At 42.4% G+C, this 23422-nt stretch overlaps 1 protein-coding gene across 13 annotated transcripts in view; it reads left to right on the top strand.

Moving 5' to 3' along the window:
- Positions 1-23422, top strand: part of LOC128768872 (neurexin-3b) — a 269686-nt gene that overhangs the window by 55644 nt on the left and 190620 nt on the right. For 11 of the 13 annotated variants that reach the window (XR_008416294.1, XR_008416295.1, XR_008416293.1 and 8 more), the window contains exons 5-7: positions 6917-7218; positions 9467-9511; positions 11033-11194. Coding sequence is in view for 10 of the 13 variants with exons in the window: in XM_053882094.1 (XP_053738069.1) it covers positions 6917-7218; positions 9467-9511; positions 11033-11194 (509 nt within the window). In the remaining 3 variants the exon portion in view is untranslated. The remainder of the gene's footprint in view (positions 1-6916; positions 7219-9466; positions 9512-11032; positions 11195-23422) is intronic. The other 2 variants (XM_053882090.1, XM_053882093.1) reach the window with 2 other exon arrangements.

The following is a 23422-nucleotide window of genomic DNA, read 5'->3' as shown; positions in this document are numbered from 1 at the left end:
CAGCAAGGAGAAAAAAACACAACAACTCCCACCTTATTTTCATTGCAAATATTTAATCTTTTTTTTTTTTTTTTTTCCACAAGTCATCAGATTTGTTTACTGATCAGTGGAGCCAATAACATGAGCGATGCAAAGCTATGTTCCGGCTGGGAATGTTAGAATTATTAAATGATGATGTGCCAGACGTGACAAACAACTTGCAGAGTGTGATGCGCTGGGTGCGATAATCACAGCAGTGGAAAATATGAAATAGAAATACGCCGCTCACCCCCATCCATTTTGGATCCGAAACACTGCTGTAATACTGATGTAAGAGACGAGAGGCATAAAATAAAAGCCTGGCTGCTGGGAAGATGTTACCCAATCTACAGCTCTCTGTGTAGATACCGAAGAAAATCCATGTGATTTTAAAGCATGACTTGGGCTGGAATAATAATACATTGTATATATGTCTCCTTTCTTAAGCTGAACTGTAAGCAAAACTCTTCAACTATTTAGGTCAGTTCATTCATTTAGATAGAGATTTCGATCGATCCTTGCTTTTCTTTGACTCACTCACTCCTCCCCGAAGTCATCCGTAACACTCACCTCTCTCTAGTTTCGCTCTGCGCAATTGCTCCGCCTGATGGGATGGGACCTCAGGCACCTGCCACCGTTCCTCATTCCCGCTCCGTCCACCTCCAGCCCTTTCTCCGCGGAGACCTTCTCTCCTCCTAATAAGCGTCGGTAGCGACACCTTTCTAGACTTGGCACAAAAAAGAAGCTGCTGACAAAAGTGATACCAACAAGCTGAGCCAGAGGGGAGCCTTGGGAGGCGTCGCCAAGTTGGTAGCACCATATGACACATACTTTTTCGTGAACTTTCTTATTGTTGCGATGCTGAGGGTCAGCGGGGAGACGGACTGTATGGATCTATCGTGGCCTGCTTTGGCAAAGGCACCAGTACCAGAGACACCAGCTGCTTCTGCTTTCACCATCATAGCTTTACTTTCTTTTTTTTAATTTTCTGCTTTGGAAGGAAGATCACTTAATTAGGATCTCAAAGGAGCCTGAACTGTTGTTTGAAGTCGACGCGTCATGTTTTTATTAAATGGGGTTGTGTTCATTTTTGGGCGACTTGAGCATTCTCACTTGATTTGAGGTGCAGTGTTGGGTAGAGGTCAACCTGACTGTAGCTCCGTCTTTGTCTCAGGAGAGCAATTGAAGGCGTGTATTTTCAATTGCTAATATACTCTCAAGTACTGGCCTTTTGTCGTCCAAACCTGCTTTTTGTTTTGTTTCTTCTTTCTTTCTCCACATCAGCGCCTCGGCTTTCATCTCCAGCTTCCCCCTGTTCCAGACTCTTGCTTCCTCCGTGTCACTTCTGTTTATATTTCCCTTCCCTTTGTCTCTCTCCGGAGTAACACTCTTGCCAGTGTGTGCAGACTTCAGAGGAAGTCTCAGACAGGTCTTTCACTGTGGCTTCACCAGGTTACGAGGGAAGACATGTTGCCTTGTTGAACTTCATTGTGTTGTGGCGGGACACGTTTCGTGGCACGTCCTTTGCAACACCGTCTTTCTAGTCTGGGGAACGATTGTAATTGCCTGGTTGAGTCTGGTTCAAGTCAGCAGCACGTCTGGCGGTTTTGGGTTTGTCTCTACTGCTGAGTTTGAGACAACAGTGAGAGACCTTGTTAAACTCGTGCTCCAGTCTCTCTTGATGTGGAGGGACTATATTTTTGGCAACAGATGTCTTTGATAAACGGAAGCATGATTTTTCAGACCCATTTGAAAGGACTCATTTGAATGACAGCAAGGCCTTAAATAGTTTCCGCTTCCCCGGGTGTCACATGAAGAAGAATAGCTTCAAACTAAAAGCAGATTTCTTTGTTTAGGTCAGCAGTATTTGAGGCATCTGGTGCTCTGGTTGTCAGCCAAGGGCTCATTAAAATGTGAAACACCTTCTGCAGAGCGCAAGGCTTGAGACCGAGATGAAGCCGTGGGTTGAAGGAGTTCAGATCGAAGCCACACTGACTATTTTTTAGGGTCTAGCCAAAGAGGGTAAGGATGTTTGGTGATGGTTTTTGTGACTGATACAAGGGCGAAAACCAATGTTAAGGAGCCAGTGTGACCCTAACAGAACTTTGTTATGGTTCAAGATGCGATGAAAGAGTCACAGGAGGCTGGAGCTAGTCAAATCCAACAATTTAAGAAATAATACAAAAATATACTACAAATGGCGTCACCGAACCGGGAGAAGAAAACAGAAAATAAATCCAAACCGGGAAGAGTCCACAACGGAATGAGTCCAAACAAAGAGCGTCACCGAATCAGGAGAAGGAAGGAAGGAGGGAGGAAACAAAACAGAAGTCAAGAGAACAAAATAAAAGCGGAATCATGACAAACTTGAAAAGTGCATAAGCAAACGTCAGATTTGGGATGTTAAGGAAGAGAGACACATGTCAGGGTTGAATCCAGGGCTTGACTTAGACCGTCAGTTTTCCGCTCATGGGGTTTGGTCTCAGCAAAAAGATTTCACCGAGCATCATCGTACCTTGGGATCTAGACGTAAGAACCCAATAAGATAACAGGGCCGATATATTCTTCTTCTCATTTATCTCATTCCCTTCAAACATCAAAATAAATTGATCTGTTTTGGTCTTGGTCAAAAAAAGGTTGAAGGTTGCAGCCTTCACCTCTGTAGAGTCCAGGACTCGATGCTCGGCGAGGACCCTGGGGTCAAGCCGGAGATCCAACTCAGACACCGTGGGGAAGCAACACGGAAGTCAACTGAAGAGGAGAATGAATGAGCTAATTGCTTCCAGTGGATTTTGAAATCGAACTCTCGTCCCAGATGAACAGCCAGACGGCTCGCAGATGGAATATTGATGACAATGGCAAAAATAAGGGAATATGAACCCGAGATGTGATCAATAGAAAAAAGCCACAGATATGGGCAGGACATATCTCAGCAGGCAACGCACTTCCCCCCACCCCCGTCTTCTCAGATCCATACTCACCTGCCGCGAGTTTAGAAGTGCTGAGATGCACAGATGTCCGGTTGTCCAGTTCGCACTGGATTTACAACTGGACTTTATGGTTTTAATGTGGGATATCTTCACTGGACGGGTGTGAAGTTCATGCAGTCTTCAAGAGTCTGAAGATGAATGCTAATACACCACATCCTATGATGAAATGTACGATCATCTGATAGCGGGAATGGCACTGAAAATTGAGTTCAGTGTTTCTACTGTGTTTCTACTTTTGTTTTTTTTTCTTTACTAAAATGATCTTCTAAGCTTCCACTTGCTTTTTGAAGTTGAGTCTTTAAGGCGTTACATTTAATATCTATTTATTCCAAACATGATGTTTACAGTATCTGTGCCTGAGATGTGCCATTATGAGGCATATTTTCATGAATAAAACCTAAGATATTAAGGAAGGAGGCAGGTCGGGGATCAACTGTGGGATGGTAACACTTGCCCAAGCACATACGTTCAAGTGGTTAGAAATTGACTGTGTGTTGTTGTTGGATGTCCTCAGCTGTCCACATTTTTATCGGCGTTTATTCCAAATTGTTTCCAGAAATGTGCTTGGTTTCAGCATGATATTCCCTCCATTAGCTTGGTCTCTCAACAAATAAGTGAGAAAAAGATTTTACTGGAACTTCTATTTTGGAAACTATCGGACAAGAGACATAATATTGACTTTCAGGAACTGAGTTTATTGGTGGAAATTGGGTGCTTGGTGGAAGTCTGAGCTCTCAGAGTGCAGATATGGATGTGTGAGTTCTTGTTGGAACATATATAGCATATCGTGCATAAGTTCAGGGTGTCCATAAAGACTCTTTACAATGCACTACACACTGACTTATTAAGATGACTTGACCAGATTTCTTCTATTGCATTCAGTCTGCATCAAAGTTTGCAGTCACATGTGAATGTGTGTGGAAACATGCAACTGAAATATTGGTCCACTTTTCTTCTACGAGGCATCACTTACTGCAAATGCTTACCTTGACCTTCTGATCTCCACGATTTGACCTTCAACCAACCATCATTTTCCATCAGTGAGCACCACAACAGCGACTTAATCTTCGTCACTTCCTTCCATCAAACATTTCCAGACCGGAGAACTTACAGGAATGGGTCGATTCCTTGGAATAATAATAAATAAAAGGTAAAAAGTAAGGTTACAGTTTGGATCGGGGAACCCATATTGACTATTAATAAGCCTATTTACTGTCAATAACCAGTATTGTGTTGTTATGTAGAGTGAATCTTCAGTGACCATTCCAGGGTCATATATAAACAGGCTTAACAGTGACTTATAATGATGAATTACAGGCGTATATGTTGCTAATACACACTTGAATAAGACGTGTATTAATGGTAATATATGTTCCCTACTCTAAAGTGTAACCAAAAAAAAATCGACGACAAAAAGGTCATCATCCATTATTTATTTTTAACTTAACCCATGTGGTAATGTGGTTCTGATGCTCCAAAAAGCAAAGCAATACATTCATAAATTTGTCATTTGCTATTCATTATTTCTGTAGCCGCTGACAAAAGATTCGGGGCCTCTGTCATTCTTCTTCCATTCTCTGAATGGGATTCGTCATCGCCGCCTGACTCACTACTGGCTGCCATTTGCTCTCATCTTGATATCGGCTCAGAAAGAATCAATTTAAAACGGCGATGCATGATCCTGCCTCACTATTTTCACTTTGCTCTTCTCACTACGCTGCCTCTTTCTCCTCCATCGGCATTTCTCTGCCGGCTCCACGGCGCTGCTCGCTCATGTTTACATATAGCTCGATCCAGCACAACAAAATAAACTATTCCTGCCTGCAGCTTATATTCTTGTTCACGTTGTTCTGCCTTGCTTTTTCTGACTCACTCTTGAGCTCTCCATTTTTCCCCCCATCATCCATGGCTCTCATATATATATGCAACTGCATTTAGAATCTTGAAAACAAGGGTTTCTCTCTGCTTTATAGTGGCTTTGTTCTGTATTGTTAGTCAGCTTGAATCGTGTCTTCCATGAATGACTGAAGGCGGGGAATAATTGACCATGTTTTAAAGACAATAGCTTTTTTTTTTGGTTGTTCTCTCACGGATCAGATGGAAACTGTTGAGTTCCTTCGGTCCATCCTTGACCCTCTTCAGTGCTCTTGAGCAGTCTCACTTTACTCTCACTGTCAGTCTGAAAAATGGACCCAGAGAAGCCATTTTGTTGCTGCAGAATGATATAAATCTATAAAATCTGGCTCCGTTTGATTTATGCACACCATTAGCAGGGAATAGTGTTCTATCATAAGTACCATCTCTGTCTGGAGGCTGTACGTGAAACCTAAAGCCACACTTGTGCAGACAGATTTGTATAACCTGAGCTGCGCGGCTGGATCACGAGAGCAGTAATTATGACAAACAACAAGTCCTTCGTGTCCTTGAAGCCCAACACAAACATTTCCTACTGATAGAAGCTGTTCACGGCTTGACAAAGACACAAATCGAGTCACGTTTTTTACTGCCAGAAAAACGAATATTGCTGATGTGGTGCAACCTCAAGGTTAGGTTTCGCTGTCGAAGCAACTGCAATGTTAAAGCTCAATTCTAAACACAGAAATAAAGCAAGCGTGAGTGTTTTTAATAACCTCGTGTGGATTATAGTATCGAAGCAAAATGCATTTTACTGTTGCCTTAAAAATGAACCATTTGCCATGGCATCAAGTTGCAGCACACAACAAGACATATTGTGTTTGGCCCAGAAAACTCTCTGTATCTGCCTGCTAAAAACAGAACATGACATTAATAGTCTTTTCATCCTGATTCACGAAAATATTTCACAAATATTATAACAGGCAGAGGTACACAGTGCTAAACTACTCTAGTCATTGACAATAAAAATGGCAAGTGGTTTAGAGATGGATTCAGGATGCTAGAACAACACAAATTGCAAAGTATTTTCAAGCCGAAGTCAACCTTTCTGTGTCACATATTGACGCATAAGGCATCCAACCGAAGAACATATTCTGCCTTTGACGTCATATCCTGACGCTGTAGGTACCGCGTCACCTAAAGGAAAAACGGAGATTGGGTTAAACATTGATGGTGCTCCTTTGCTTCTGTAAAGTTGTTTCATTTGGTATATAAAGTGCCTCAAAGTTGAAGTATGTCTCAATACCTGATATAAGTTTGTGATTGCTGGGAGCAGTACCACACTCAGGAGGAGTTTTAGAACACTCCCTTTCGGAAGTAGCATAGGCTAATGGACTCTAAGTTGCCTTGAGACAATGATCATTTCCAACTAGATAGACTTGAACATCATGCTCTTAAATCTGAATGTCAACATTCAGTCCAAATTCAAATGGAACACCTGAGTTTATTAAACACGGTGTACAATCATATCGTTCAACTGAAACAACTTTCAATAGACTGTGGTGACGAAATGAATTTAAAATTCACGATTTTCGCTCACGAATGTAGGGTTGCTCCAAGAGCGCTTTACTGAAAAATACAGTGAAGCTAGCGCCACTATTTGGTCTGGTTCAATTCACAGTTAGGGAAACACCTGTTTCTCTCTTTAGATAAGATCCGGTGTCCTTCATTTGTCCCACAGTGGGGAAATTTAACGTGTCACAACAGCCATAGTCAATGACGACAAAGATACAAAGACGCCCAAAACATGAAAGAAAGCATTACCATACATAAAAACACAAAACTACGAAAACATAGTCTGCAAACTTTGGTTGATTTGTTCTGTATTTTTCATGTGAAATTATCAGCATAGCAAAGGATGCATTTTCTCAGTGCTTTGCTGGTTTTTATGTGGCGCTCATTTGGATTATGAACATTTTTTGTTACTTGGAGTGAAACGATTGAGCATAAAAAAAGTGTCTAAAGACGCACTTCTCTGTCTTCTGTCATTTCAGTGAGAGAGGAGAACGTGGCCACTTTCCGCGGGTCGGAGTACTTTTGCTACGACTTGTCTCAGAACCCCATCCAGAGCAGCAGCGACGAGATCACACTGTCCTTCAAAACCTGGCAGCGGAACGGCCTCCTCCTGCACACGGGAAAATCTGCAGACTACGTAAACCTGGCGCTGAAAGATGGGGCCGTTTCACTCGTCATCAATCTGGGCTCGGGGGCCTTCGAGGCCATCGTTGAGCCAGTCAATGGAAAATTCAATGACAACGCCTGGCACGACATAAAAGTCACACGCAACCTCCGACAGGTAATCCAGGGTAAAAGTGACGGACAGTGTTTGAATTTGGGAGGATTTTCTTTATTTTGCCCTAGACTAGTTGCTTTCAAGAGCTTGGAGAAACAGTACTGACATTATATCATCACATCGCCATATTTCAGGACATCAATAATAAAAAAGTCTCATACTATTGGTTAACTTTAACATCGATTAATTTCTTTTGTTTTCATTTCATTCCTTGTTTTCAGGTAAACTAAAGCAAGGCAGGAAAGTTCAGGGACTCTGTCCTCTAGAATTCCTTGCGGTATTGAACTTGTGTTTCCGGTGTCCTTTTAAAGAAAGTTATCTGATAATGTTGTTTTGCATTCACCTAAGCCGGCACTTCTGTCAAACGCTGTTGCTATCTCCGGTTTTAATGCCGTGTATAGGATATAGACTTTCACTGTGAACCCAGGCAGAGTGTCCGCAGTTTCGAGCAAGACATTAATACAGTACTTAAAGCAGCTGGGAAGAAAAAAAAAGACATGGAAATCTGCTGAATTTTAATACCAAATTGCCGTATATCTAGAGGTGCCCTTTTATGACTAACATTCATAGGTTGCTTTGCTTTTACTTCACATTAAGTGCCCTTTTGAAACATAACAGTCCACAGTGGAGCCAGTTTGCAGGTTAAGTCGGACCTCGAAATTGTTCTCATTTGCTTTGCTGTTGGTGCAAGATCAGATAAACACCCACTGATTCGATTTGAACCGTTGATGTGAACCTTTTGTGGAGATTTGCTTATTTTCTCTCTCTAGTCTTCTGCTCCACAGTTTTCTGACTCACGGGGAAAGCTAAGTTCTCCAAAATCTTAAGTGACACAGGCAATGGGAAGAAATAGGAGGTTATAGATGAGTATGATTCTGTGCGCTGGATTAACTCATGAACTGTCCAATTCTTGATGCAGCGCTGCTGCATGGAAAGCCACTTCGACATGGGTGATATCAACCTTGGTTTAGCTCGATGAGTACTACATTTTTGAGTACTGACACTGAGTTTTTGTTGACTTGTGCACACTTACAACTTACTAGTAAAGCAAAAACTGTCACTTGTACTACTAGTCGAGCCAGAATAGGTTCACTGCTAGCACTTATATTCTAAATAAATTTTTTTTACTTGTGCCACTGGTCACCCTTATACGCTAATAAATGGGCTGTTGGAAGTGACTCGGTTTGAGTTACTTGTACTCCTAGTAGAATTCAAAAAGTAGTCACTAGTACATATTTAAGATTCATTTGCAATGCTGTTGAATTGTCTACGAGTAGAGCATTTTGCTTCCCCTGTATGTTATGGTCTCGTAAGAGTGCGCAAAAGTCTTCACCAGTAAAACTGGTTTATGTCTACAAGAAGTTCTAGTAGCTTCACTAGTAGCACAAGCAGACAGTTTTTGTTTCACTAGCACAAGTAATAAAACCTAGACCTGCACTTGACGTATTGGTAAACCTAATGCAAATGGAGAGGCAGGGATTATAGCCAAATTCCGCTCTTTGATAGGTTCAAATATTATATTTTCAATAGCCAATTGGAAGCCAGAATTCATTTCCCCCCATTTATAAGCATTCAATGGTTAGTTCACCAGTAGCAGAAATATGCCAAGTAGTGCTACTATTAGCTGTAATAGTAGTAGATGTGACAATTTTTAATTTGCTATTAAGGTGTACTTGCGGACTAGTCAACCAGAACTGCATACTAATAGTCATAATGTAGTACTTGTTGAGCTAAAGATTGAACGGCTTTCCATACCTTTGTAATTCGTTTTTTGTCTGAGAGTCAACTCCAGAGTAGTTTAACAGCTAGTCCACAGGTTGCTTACCTTCACGCCGCCCTGTCTTTCAACGTCATCTTCTCTCCTCTTTAAAGAACACGTTTTATTTGAAAACAAGGGTGAATAAACTCTACAATATTTGCAGGGATTCCCGCCATCCCGCTCAAATTTTCTTGTAGACAAGGCGATCTTACCGTGTTTTATTTTTCTTGCAGGATGTTGAAAATTTGGTTCGGATGGCACCAGGGCTACGACAGTGAATCTCTGACAAATCATGTAGCGTTTATTCCCCAGGAAACTAACTCATCCATGATAGAAGCCATGTTTTACCACTAACCAAGATCTAACCAACTAATGTACTAACATCCGAATTCTTCATCATTGGTTTTCATTTATGTTTTCTGTCCATCCTTATTAACAACCTTTTTTGTTCACTATTCTTTTGATTTCCTTTCTTCCCCTTTTTCTGGAAAGCAATCAGGCATTGGACACGCTATGGTAAACAAACTACATTGTCTGGTAGATATCATTCTTATTGTCTTTTTTTTGGGTTTGCCGTGTGTCCCCTCCCCTCTCTTCTTTTATTTGTTCTCTTTGAGTTCCATCCTAGACACTCTTATCAAAAAATGAGGAGATGGGTTTGTATTACCGGGCAATTCTTTCTTCGCTTCTTCTCAATTTCTTCCCTGACCTGCCAACAACCTTCTTCTTTACCCCACAAAACCCCATTCAGTTTTTTTTTCACTTTGGCTTTTAGTTAAAAAAAAAAAAGAAGCTTTTTATAATTTTTTTTTACACATTACTATAGATTTCTGATAACAAATTGACCTCTTTGCCCTTACCGGGGCAACTATTACTATTTTTTTTTATTTTTATTTTTTTATTTGTTCACACAAAAAGTCCCCATTTTTTGTGAGGACTGTCGTCCAGAACTGACAGAAGCTTTCCACAATCCCAGCAAAGACGGGGACCTCGACACCGAGCCCTAAAAGAGAAAACCAGAAATGGCAACCCTTTACCTTCATTGCGGGAGCTCTGACAGTTGTTTCAAACTCACTACGGCGCATGGCATGCCCACACCTCATCAGCCTCTCCAAAACCATCAACCCTGCCATTCAAATAACCACTAACACCCATTGACTCACCCTCCTCCCATCACTTCTCACCCACTCTGCCCTCCCCGTGTGCGATTTGGTAGCATGCTGGTGAAGGTGGTGTTTGTGCTGATCTCGATCTAGCCCTGAGTCCATATGCAACTGCAACAGTTCCGAGAATAAGGATCCTGATCTTTGATATGGGCCTGACCCGATGCCATTGAAAACATGACTTCTGAAGTTAGCCCCGATCAGAGATTCGACCAAACTATTCTCTGTAACTGTTTGTGTGTGGGCCCGGATCTTGACTGCATGAACTGTCCTGCGTGGCCTGCTTCAGCTTGTATGGCAACATCAATCCGATTATTTCCCTCTCATGTCCAGTTACATGTTTTTAATTTGCCTTCCAACTGTGATTTCCTTGGTTTGCACTTGTGTCGTGTGGAAAAACCTCCCTTTGTTCTGCATGCATGTGGGTATACAGACGTGCGCAAGGATGTTGGGGCGGACGTGTGCGAGCGGATGTGTTGTCGGAGCGTGTGCTTTTGTGTGTGCGTCTGCAATAAAAAAAATGAACCCCCAAACCTAAGACAAGTGAAAGTCCTTGGTTTGAACATTGTACTAACCCTCCCCCCGACCTGAAATATCAAAACCAAAAGATCCATTCTCTTACCCCCATCAAAGATAAAGAAAATATGCCGCTTCCATATTTTCTTTACCTGTCCTGTGAATCCTACGGCAAAAAAAAAGGTCCATTTACAGCCAAACGCGGTCTGGTCCAAACTATTACGACAAGGTATCACGAGAACAAATCGTGTTGGAACCCAAATAGTCGTCCTCATAATTTCCAATGCAGACCAAGGAAGGAGGTGTGTTATAGACTCGACAACCGATCTACTCTCGGAGTGTAATGGGTCGGCTTTGGCTATGTGTTACCCCTCGACAGGTGACTATTTCTGTGGACGGGATCCTCACCACGACAGGCTACACCCAGGAGGACTACACCATGCTGGGGTCCGATGATTTCTTCTATGTGGGTGGGAGTCCTAGCACTGCAGACCTCCCTGGATCCCCAGTGAGCAACAACTTCATGGGCTGCCTAAAAGAGGTGAGAGACGATGATGGTGTGTGTACATTTAACACGTTTGTTGGCATCATATCGAAGCATGAAGACCAAGAGGTTCACTGGTATTTCAACTCTCCAACTGTTTCCTTGTTTAGCTTCAGACACATCAGGATAGGTAGACGACCAATGAGGGTCATGGATGAGGACATGAAGAGGTTAGGTGGAACTAGGTCGTGACGTGTAGCTGTACGGGGGACACAAACGTATATGTGGAGTCATTGTCTCAAGTTCAAGAGTTTATTATGTTGTATATGTTCACGAATACCTCTGAAGGGAATGAATAGTAGATCAAAACAAAGTGAGGAGAAACAAGCGTCAAAAAGAACAAATGTGGGGCTGAGGCTCACACACTGGTGGCACTGGAACAAAAAACGATTAAAAAAAAAAAAAAAAATCACAACCAAAAGTTCACATGAGCAAATCCCGACAGGACGAGTGGAAAGAATAGGACAATTGATTCCAGTCAAGCGTGAGAGTTCAGGGAAGGTGACGTGAAATACTGACATCACTCAGGATTAAATGTCTTTTTTTTTGTATCCCAAGCACCTTTAAACGGTCTGGTGAAATTGCTACAGACAAATCAGATTGCATTTTATTCGGACGTTCTTGAAGTACGTATGTGAGAGTGATGTGATACTGCTTTATACTGCAATAGGCGGAGCCGAGGTGGTCACTACTCCCAGGAACTATCATGATAGCCTTCTGTGTTTTTGAGATTTGAATGGGAAAACCACTCAGTCATCTCCATTTGGATTTAAATATTCAAATAAATAACATAATAATATTATAATAATAAATAATACAATACGGATTGCCGTTCTGATGTCATGGAAACTACACACCCGTGTGTTTGATCGCAGTACAACATGCTTTACATCAAATGAGGACTTGAAAGTGAGGGCGCGTTCTTCATGTTTGGCGCGCGCTGTGAAAAATAACCACATTTTTAGATAATGATTTGTTAGTCATGAGGCTGCACCGCCTGTGCGTGTGGGAGTATACGGTCCTTTCTCATGTAAGTATTGCACTTGTTTAGAATAAGGTCAACGGAGAAATAATTTCTATTCATTTGTGAATAGCGATGCCACACTAACTGTATGCAAGCAATGCTTTGAATTCATTTGCATCTGTTTACTCGTGCGGGGAGAAGAAAACTCTATTCATTGTAATTCCACGCGCAGAAGTTAATGAAAAAGCAATACAATTAAAGCTGCTGAGTTGGCTCATCCAGTATCAGACTTCTATTATGGCCAACTCAACTGCGTAATAACATGCTGCCGACTCTGAGAAAATAGTCCGAAACTCCTTCCGTCGCGTGTGATCCGGCATCTCACGAATGCCTCCAAAAATACATCCTGAAATACAACGTATCATTGAAGTTATTGGCTTGGCACCTTCAGGACCGTTTGAGCGTTTTGTACAGTAAAGACAGAAAAAAAGATGCGTGTCCTCTCATTTACATACCTCTTCTCCTGACCTATTCAAATTCCGTCTCAGGCAAACTAATGATAGCATGGAGACCGCCGGAGGCGTCGCGCGGATGAAAGAAGCAAATGTTTTCCTAAATTTCTATTGGAGTCACGGCAGTAGCCTAATGGTTTTTAATTAATGCTTGGGACTGTTATTGACTTTCTGTGTAGACTTTGAAGAAGTAAACGTGTCTTAAATGTTCGTGTCCGCCATCCCCCTTTTTATCTATGGAATTGTTATGTTGCCTTTAAAGTTGGGACATATCATTGCCGCTCAAAACACCTTCCAAAACTGTTCCAAGGGTAAAACTACACAGCAGGTATTTAAAGTAAAATATAAAGGGAGCTAAATACAAATCACGTTGGGACCTTTGAAGCATTTAATTATGCGTCTCCTTTAGCCTTTACTGCCATTCGGCGAGTTTCATTTACAAAGCCACAGGAGAAAAGTTCACCTGTGCTTATTTTGAAGATTAATGTCTGCATAAAAGCAAAGGAAAAGAGAAGTAGCCAGCCATATACCTGCTGTAGCAGGGAATCACTCTTCACTTTCCATTTAAAATCACATTAAAATGCACTTGTTTCTTCTGAGATTAGGTTAGATCCATGAGTTTCTAGATCTGTGCTTGCTTGTCTTTAGTTGCATTGCCTTTATGGAAGATTAACAGCTGCTTTGCCACATGCTGCAGCAGCGACACCTCAAAACATTCTCACTGGCAAGAGTCCTGAATGAAAAAAGAGCAATGGTGTTAAGTGATGTACTGTTTATATATCGTAAAGTCCGGACTATAGAGCACACTGGAATATTAGACCATCCATCCATCCATCGTCGTCCGCTTATCCGTTACCGGGTCGCGGAATATTAGACACACCCACAAAATGTATGAAGGAAAATAGCTCTTGTTTATACATAAGCCGCACTGCTCTGTAAGCCGTGGGTGCAGAGGTGCTGTCTGTAGAAAGGTCAGTGGTGTACCCGGCTTGAAAATGCATGAGGATCACTTCTAAACTAGATTACGGGCTCCAGCATGGAGACTGACTCATGAAACAAACTGGACAATGTTCTGAGTCATGAACTCCTCACATCTTTTATTGACATTAAAGTGCTCAAAATACGCTGTTCGGACACCACAACTGGTCTCAGCTGCTGCTTCTCGTCTCCGGTCCTCCAGGAGATCGGCTCTGTGGGTGGCGCTGCGGACACATGGACGAAAACAATCCATTTTGAGCACTTTAAGGTCAATAAAACACCTGTGATGTCATGGGTTTGATGTGACGAGGCTCAATATTTTGGTCTTTAAATGTCTTTAGCCTGTAATAACCCATACATATGAAGCGATTCAAAAGTTCCCAGCTTTCCATGGTGGCTCCGTGAAAGGTCCGTGACTGGTTCATGACCGCTCCTTTCATGGACTACTGTATATTAGCTGTGTCGACTGCGAGAAATAAGCTGTGAAAATTACAGTACATTTTTGAGTCACTCACAGTATACATTGACACACGTTACGCTCACCACCATACTTTTCATGCGTGGATAAAACTGTACCATTATTAATAGAGTCATGCATGGGGAAGCAGAAAGAGAGGAGTGCTGCTAATGCGCAGTAAAATAGAAACAGAGGACGACTGACAGATGATTCAGTCTTGGTGGTGTTCCACGTTGCCATGTAGATCCTGTAGCTCAGATGTTGATGATGATGATGAAGATGACATGTATATATATATATAATAATGCTTTATTTAAAAGACATTTTTCGCAAAATGAGCATAGCCAGGTACGTGACAAGTTCATTTTACAATACGACCCTATGTTTTTTATGTTTGTCTTATATACGTGAAAATATTGAGTCGTGTTCAAATCATATGGTTGTTAAGGGCTTTATTTCTTGCTTGTAACTCTGCATTTTGTCCTACAAAACTATTTAATAGCAGCAAATCCTGTTTGTAAACAGTCACATCTGTTTAAAGTCACAGCTTAGACTTGAACAACAGATGCAACACTCCCACTAACAAAGCAAAAGGCTTCGCCTCTGTTAAAAAAGAAGCCTCTTTATATCACCTCCAGGCTTTGGATGCTTAAATTTGACTTAAAGGCAGCATTATTAATGGGCCAGCTTCTGATGTGAGGACTGCATTTTTCATCTCGGGCTGTGATGCGTGAAGTGGTTTTATCTTCAGTTTCCAATTTTATCCGAGTGGGTGTGAGTCAGCCTGAGTCGGCCCTCGAGAGTGAGCACTGGTTGGACAGGGGCATGGAGGTGATTCACCATGTGCCCGAGCGGTGAGAGAACGGCGTTGCCCTCAGATGCTCCATCAGTCGCCGCTCTATTAAGCAGGCGGCGTGCCACCTACTCTCCAGGACAATAAATGAGTGCTCACGTCCGTACCTTTCTGCATTCACGCCGCCATTGTTGATGTTGCTTTCTGTCCCTGGTGCTCTCCTGCGTGTCATTTCCTCTCAGCTTCTCTTTCTCACCCTGTTCTTCCTGTCTGCTCTTATTGATCAGTCAAATGAACGTCACTCTTTAAGGGCGTTTTTATGAAGACAAAGTACCACTTGAGACGTCCCCAAATTTACATGAAATTCATGTATCATTGAGCTAAATACTGGGCTGTGTGTGATACATCCACACACTCACTCACTTCCTGCAGGCATCTCTCCCTGAAGGTTACATGTGTTTCCATCCATACACAACACCCACTAGTCCAGCCTCCTCTCATGTCGTGCCATTTGGACCGCAGTGTGTCACATGACTCAAGGCCAGTCAGCCTTATGTCTGCAAAGCCGCAGTCAGCCTTTTGCAACCCCTTTCGTCCATCATATCTCACGCCATTCTTCTGGCGTCACAGGGCACCCGTCGAGGCACTGGGGCGGTGCCGTGGCCTCTCGTGTCAGACTTTGGGGCTGGCTGGAGCCTGCTGTCAACAAACTCTGTCATCCTGTCTGTCACCCTGTCCTTTTAAACTTGCAGGAAGAGGAGAGATACGTCTGCATGTATGTCCCGTTCAGTAAGATGTGGGGAGAAAGCAGAGCATTTGAGGGCTTAATTGAATTGAGCGAGTTGGGAAAAAAAAGGAGGAGTTAGAGGGAGCAGCAGAGGAGGGAGCAGGCTGAAGAATCCGACTGAATCAGCTTTGTGCGAGTCACGACATGTTGAAGCACCCTGTTTTCCCCCTCCAAAATAATCCGTCCTTCATCCTTACAAAGGTCAAATGCTAGCTGATATAATAGCTATAACTGGTAGCCAAACTAGATCTTGACAGGGGACAAATCTCGACAACAGGAAAGAGACATTTATAATTCTTAATCCGTTTGCGAACAGCACATCTCTGGCGTCAACTTTCAGGATTTTTTCGTTGTACATGAGACCCAGGTTGCTCGTCTCCGAATATATACTCAATCTAGGCCATGATAGATTCTTTTTTTTTTTTTTTTGGTTTTTTTTGGTCTGCTATGTTTCATTTATTTCTTTTTTCAAACCTTTTTTAAATCCTTTGTTTTTTAAAAGCCATCTGATGGCTACAACTGTGGGTATCAAGCAAACTGACTGCAACATTAATGTTGTGGTGGACTGTGTCCTCATTTTCCGTACCCACTACTCTCTGCTCTAAAATATTCTGTTTCGAACAACTATTGCAATAAAGCCTCACATCAGTCAGTGAACCCCTTCACTGCCTTTCTGATTCTGATCATTTTTAAGCTCAGAGCGCCGCCAACTGACTCGCGAATATGACAACACTGTTTCATGAAGCCTCAGCAGTCACTTACACTATCACTCATCAATGTGATCAATAAATACCTCCAACAGGAGCTGTTAGTGGTTTCCATGTGGCCATGAATGAAATAACTCGGGACAAAAGTAGTTCAATAAAACCTTATGGGTTTGTTAGAAATGTTGTGGTGCTATGTAGTAGTGATGGATAGATGAGGTTTCATGAATCAGTGTCCTGATTTTCAGAGGCCACCAGAGGGCACTGTCTGCTCTAACACATTTGGACTTGAACTAATTCAATGAAACCTCACATTATTTGTATGCGCCATCTAGTGACCCCAGAAAATCGGGACACTGTTTCATCACCCCTGCAATACTGTTTCATGATACCTCAATGGCCCATCACTACTATGTGGCATTGCTTGGGCCTTGAGTCTTGGTCTTGACTTGAGTTAGCAGAGCTGCATTCAACCTAGAAAACAACCATTGTCTCAAAACTTTAACCTAGTTAGGTCACGAAATTGACAAGCTTTGGAGGTCGCCTGGGTTTAGTGCACTTTAATGTGGTACTGGATTTTTTTTTGGATTTTTTCGGCAGACGGCTGTGTGCGTCTTTAAAGCTCTTGCAGGACATTGAAATTAATTTGGCGGGCTGGATTTAGCCCCCGCTCCTTGAGTTTAACTCATGTGCCGATAGACTTTTTGGGTCTGAACCCGTCAGTATTTGGCTGTGTATGATTTACATATTGCTTCCAGATCAAAAGTCGGAAGATTGAAAGTAGACAGTGCCATCGAGAGGAAACTGGATCCGCATAGTAATCCGGAACACCAGAGAGAACTGAAGTTTAAAAGCTGGCTTTTATTTTCTTTTTCTTCCATTCACATCTCTGGTCTTTTGCCAATATTATCGCTCGCCTCCAAATGTAATGGCAACAATTAAACAATAAATGTTCTTCAAAGGACGATGCATTTGCGATATGACACTGAGAATCTCAGTGATTTAATCTCGAACGTAATACAACTGCTTTCTACAAACTGTGATCAAAGCCGTACTATAAAGTTATTTAAATATCTTTTTTTAATCCACGCTAAATTTAGCTGCAGCGGGAAATCAAGTCACAGCGCGCTACAATGGAAACTGAGATGAGAGGAATAATGATTATTATTCTTTAAATTTAGAAGCCTTTTGTAAGTCATACCCTTTTTAAAGATGACTCATATTTCATCTTTTCAAGCCCTTTTTCGGATCCCTTCCTTTCAGTCGCTCCGTGTCAAAAAGGGCGCAATGCTATACTTTAGCCTTGGTACTTATGTGATAATATTACTCACTCGGGAAATTAAGTACGGGCAATGTCAAAGCTCATGCACATATAAAGATCATGTCACTGATCTCATACCGGTCTTATGTTCTCGTGATGAGACACTATCTCGAATATATCTGCTTTGGAGTCACTTAAGGTTCTGCGACATTACATTGCAATGCATGAAACATTGTGGTGGAAAATGGTGGCTGAGTCACAAAGAAAGACAGGAAGTGGAATTAGCAATGGGGCTCTGGTTTTTATGACTAGGAAGGGTTCTAAATGAGGTTTTGCTGGAGATGGCGAATGGGACCATGTGCTGCCAGGTCAATAGAAAAGAGGAAGACAACCTCGAAGGAGTGACTGGGGAGCGTGCTCAAGATACGGTGGAGGAGTCTGCTCTGGCAACCCTGACTGAGAAATGCTGAAAGACAATTTCGTCCAGAGCAACTTTTATTTGGCACAATAAATCCACACTCAGATCATCCAGGATCTCTGAGAACAGGGGTCACTTAGACGTCTTAAGGGGCCTCATGACATACTGTGAGAGTTGTGAGGGGCCGCGTAGCCAAAATACCAAAGGACAGAAGATTAAGATGTTTTATAATGTATGAAAAGAACATGTAATCTAATCTAAATATGTTTCAAGGTCAAGGTTGATTTTGTTGTCGATTCTGCCATATGCCGTGTATACAGAGGAATTTCCAGTACCATTTATTCATTTTGAGGCACAAGGACTACTATGACATTGAGCATTAGAAGAATAAGAGATTGCTATGACTAAAAACTGACATGAAATTGGTTAAAAGAAAACATAGACCGACAAAATTGTTAGTGATGAATATTTCAAATTGTAATGATTGATTAAATAAATAAAAGCTCAATTTTTTTTGTTTGTTCAATTTGTTGTTTTGCCCTGACATTACTAGGGCCGCATAAATGCAGGCAAAGGGCTGTATGCGGCCCCCGGGCCGTGCTTTGCCCACATCGGCCATTTCAAGACACTGCATTTTTTGTAATATTTGGAAATCCTGGTTTGGCAGAGAAAGTCACTGAAGGCCAGTGGCGACCCCCAGCTGTATTATACAGAAGCAAATCTTGTTACTATGACTAGGGAAGCTGTCTGAGATGAAAAGTTTTTTTTCTCGTAGGGTTAGGGTTAACAGGGAGTTTGCAGAGAGGTCTTAAGTAGCTTAACTTAAGGCCAGTCCAAATCCAATGTGTGCGGAGCAGAAGCCATTTCAACTATTGGATTTTTTTTTCCTTGGTGCGTCTTCAAAACTTAAGAAATTGAGTGGATAGAAGAAGTGTGATATCGCACAAAGCAAAGTTTTATTAGCCTCCACTAAATGTGTCGAAGTGCAAATGAGAAGCCATGGATGAGAGCCGGCAGCTCCGAGTCTGAGATCACAAGTCTGGTACGCTGTACTTAACTGGAGAATCCATTCACACGTGAGGGCCACATGGTGCTCAACCTGAGGAGAGTATTGGAGCATTAGTACACCGCCACTGAGAGCCAGATTGGACCCAGTACCCCGGGTTGTTTTGCAGACCCGCGGTGTTTTACTTGATGTAATTCAAACACAGCGCTGTTGTCAGTTTTATTATGATGTTTGCAGGGAGAATTGTGGCAGCCATATGTATTTGTCTCCTTGCCGGAAGTTTCCAGAGCGAGAGTTATTGAGCAAATAAAGGCTTGCTCCGCTAAAGCCTCCTGAGCACCTTGTCTGTGTGGCTTCGCTCCACTTCAGTGGAATTACCCGGCTTCTTCATTAACATCCGAGCTAAATCAGCAGCTGACAGCAGATGTGTCTGGGGCCAAGAGGACACCAGCGCTGAACTGAAGTAGATTAGGAAAGATATTGTGTGTGTGCACGTGCGTCTCTGTGTGTGTGTGTGTGTCGTGTATACGGCCATCCAGCCACCCCTGCTTCCAGAGCCCATCTCTCCCCGATACTAACAAGCCGATCAATATCTCATTCAGGAGCCGTTGTTCTGGGTTTTATGAAGTCCTTACCGTCCCGTGCTTTAAAAATGGGTCAGATGAAGTCCTGCAAACAAAGGCTGTTTTCACCACCTGCTTTTTGGGCAGGCTCAACACTTCAGATTTAAATGTAAAAAAAAAAAATACATGTTTTGTTTGTCTGAACACCAACTTGAGGCAGTAAAGAGTAATCCCAAAAGTACTATGAGGGGTGGTTGGTACCTCAGCTCCCCCTATAGACCACTGCCACTGCCTTAAACACCTGTTACTTAAAGTTATCGGTAATAGTACAATTTTTTTTCATCACATTTTTTTCATCACCTTCACTATGAAGTGCCGTCCGATGATAAAGTGAAGGGATTGACGTCCATAAGAATTGGCGCAGCACTTCATGATGTCACGCGTAAAGACAACGTGTCTTTGTCAGTGTTTTGTTTCCTGCATATTGAGTGTTGGAGATGTTTTGGAAATGCCAGCTCCAACGTTTTTGCAACGTCTTGCATCAGCGCTGATAATCTCACTTGGTTTCTTGGTTTGGGGAACCAACGGAGAAGAAACGGGCGGCGGTTTGAGGATGTTAACGTTAGCCGGGATGCTAGCCGACACTTGTTTGTTAAGCAGAAATAAAAACATACTGTTGTACATACATGTTGCCTTGTCGGACACGGTCGACCATTTGGGTCGCTAACGTGCAATACGAGAGAAATGGAAGACTAGTCCTTGTTACTAAAATGTCCCTGTTGTCCTGTCCAACATTGTTTTTAAATAAAGTACTTTGGTGTCCTGGAAATCTATCCACACTCTATATTCCCACTTGGTTTCAAGTCAGTTCCGGAGCTCCCTCGGTTTGAAGGGATCATTTCAAGTGGAGTATTGGGACTCACGACACTTACACATGAATGCGCAAAACCAAGTGTTCGGGCCAAAAACTGGTGTTAGGGAGAGAAATGGGACACTCTTAAATATTTTTAAGAGCAATTGCACCCCAGATGGCGCCAGAGTTAGCCATTCGTGTTGCATGTTGATGTATAGGTGCGGAAAAAAGCATTGCGTGAAAACAAAGATGGAGGCTGGGGTTATGATTCAGCAGTGAGGTGGGCACCTTTCGCCTCTCACCGCCCACCAAACATGAAGATTTCTAGGGGACTTTCAGTAAGGCAGAGAGCCATATAAGATGCTGTATATAAAAGTGACATCAACGGCGAAGTCGGGATGCTCCTGATGTGTGTCCCAAGGAGGTGTCAACCTTATTGGTACCAATGGGAAGGACAGTAGCTGGCTCCAGATATTTCCCGAGTGGAATGGGGTCAATGTCCAAAACGCAGGGTTTATTTTTCTGCTCTGTAAAGCTTGAATTGTATGAAATAATACGCCTGACTTTTGACAAAATTCAGAGCTCATTTTTCTTGCATGCAGAGCAGCAGCCAGAAACGACAGACCAATGTCAGGACAGAAATGTTCTGAGGATGAGGCGTTAATGAGGCAAGAATGAGGTTGCTGCATGAATGAACATTGACAAATAAGAGCTTCATATTTTGGTCAGTGAGAAATCCGAGCCAGTGATCTCACGGCTTCATTTGCATGGCGACTTTAAAGCGTTTCTCTTTCCTCTCTGTACCTGAGAGGAGCACAGTGACCGTCACAAGACTGTTAAACAGTTCTCACTTTCATATGTTGCTGCGCCGCTCGTCTTCTGTCTCTTTTCATGTAATATTCAGTTTGTTGTTTTGCCCCAGAGAAGTCGAAGAGCTTGCCAAAAAGTTGAACGCAAGGTTTTCCAGCTTCAGACGGGAGCAGCAGGATTTTCAGAGAAGATCCTGCGTGATCGTAATGGATGTGTGAGTTGAAAGATTCTTTGTGAGGTGTGCAGATGCTGTGATGCCCCGCGGGAGTCTGTGCTTTAATTAATTTATTTGTTTGAGATGGAAATATTCATGAGGGTTTTGCGAAGTAAATCTTGTCCTGACAAGTAAAACAGTGGTGCAGACGGTGATGGGAATCACTCAGACGCAGAAGATAGTTAAACACATTTCTATGAAAACAGAAATGGAAAATGGCCTATAGTCAAAAGACTATTTGCACATTCGCGCCACACATTTCTACATTAAATAATGATTTCTCTCAGCAAAAGTGGTAGGTGTCAAACTCTAAAATGGCTTCATAAGTCATGCTGCATAAGACGGTTGTAAGGAAGCAGGTTTATAACTGAGGTGTAACTGAACCCTGTGATATTTTCGACAAGGTAATACCACAGTGTGTTACTCTGTGAGCTAAATAATAGTCTAAGCCAGACATGGCCAAAGTGCAGGTTGGGGGCCACATTCGGCCCTTTTGAAGTCAGGTCAAAACGACAAGAGAAATTCTCCTTTTTTTCATTCATTTCTAGTTGTTTTTTTGGTTGCCATTTCATCTCTTTTCCTTCTCCATAACTTGTAAGAGTTATACTGAAATTTCAAGTTAAGTATTGAATACGTATCCTAAAAATAATCGCATTCAACAATATTTCTTGTACGTCAAAATGAACAACAACATATTTTAAGGAGAGGACATCATGGTGTCATTACATTATTTCCTGTTTTCAAGTCACATTCTAGTCAAGTACTTGTCTCAATGGCCCCACGCAACGTTCACACTAGTGGTGGGTCGATGAGAAGAGTGGATGAGGCTTCATGAAACAGTGTCCTGATTTTCAGAGGCCACCAGAGGGCACTGTCTGCTGCGGACTTGAACAGCTAAGTCAATGAAATCTCAAAGCATTTCTAAACCAAGAGCACCATCTAGTGGCCTCTGAAAACAGGACACTGTTTCGTCAACCCTGCAATACTGTTTCATGACACCATCGACATCGACCCATCACTGCTGAATTGTATTTTAAAGGTTCTTTTTCGCATTGAAGTAGATTTTTGCTTCCTACTGTGGGCCCTGAATATAGATTCATCGCTAGTGTTGCAGAAAAGTTGACTATTAATATCGTAATAAGCGCTCAGACAATGTCGCCATGAACATTTGCCCTGTTGAACCAGGACCGTTTGAATTGTAGCGCAGTCATCATGAAAAAGTCCAGTCCCCGACCCAAGCCTGTTGTAATTTATTTACCAGTCAATGAATCCTCGTGTTTTATTTAAATATCGGCTACTGTGGGCCGTGTCAACGTTTCAGCAGATTTAGCTTGACAGCGTTTGCTAATGATGTTGTTGTGTGTCATGTTTCGGAGATTAAGCGGTCGTTAACGGCATTTAGCGCTGCGTTACGATCCGCGCGCGCGTCTTATATTTCACTCATCCACACTCCATTTAATCTCAAAATATCTTTTGGGAGCGTTTGTTTTGTTTTGCCGCCGCGTCCCTTTCAATCAGCTCACACTTCAGCGCCTCAGCACTTGGGTCACCTGTGTTGATTTGCCGTCAAATCTTCCGGATTATCAGTAATCCCACCGCAGTCAAATCTGTTTGCTGACAGCTGTGCTGGCGTTATCGCTCTTGCTGTTTCCTACATGCTCACTGCCCTAAATACCGGAGAGAAAGGGTCTCCCTTCTCCTGGAATAGAGGGGTGGAGAAAAGAAGTACTCATTTTCTGCCTCGGTGGATATCAACCTCTTTTATTTCTGTTGTAAAAAAAAAAAAATGTCTTTGGTGTCATGGATTTTAAGGGAATAAATCACCAGAATATTGGTGTGAGTCAGTCTCCCATTCTCAACTGCTTATCTGTTGCCGGGTTGCAGGGGCAGCAGCTTCAGAACGCC

Source organism: Synchiropus splendidus, chromosome 12 (assembly GCF_027744825.2).
Source record: "Synchiropus splendidus isolate RoL2022-P1 chromosome 12, RoL_Sspl_1.0, whole genome shotgun sequence".
Classification (NCBI taxonomy): domain Eukaryota; kingdom Metazoa; phylum Chordata; class Actinopteri; order Syngnathiformes; family Callionymidae; genus Synchiropus; species Synchiropus splendidus.
The sequence above is the reverse complement of the archived record's forward strand: the minus strand, read 5'-3'. Positions and strand labels throughout refer to the sequence as shown.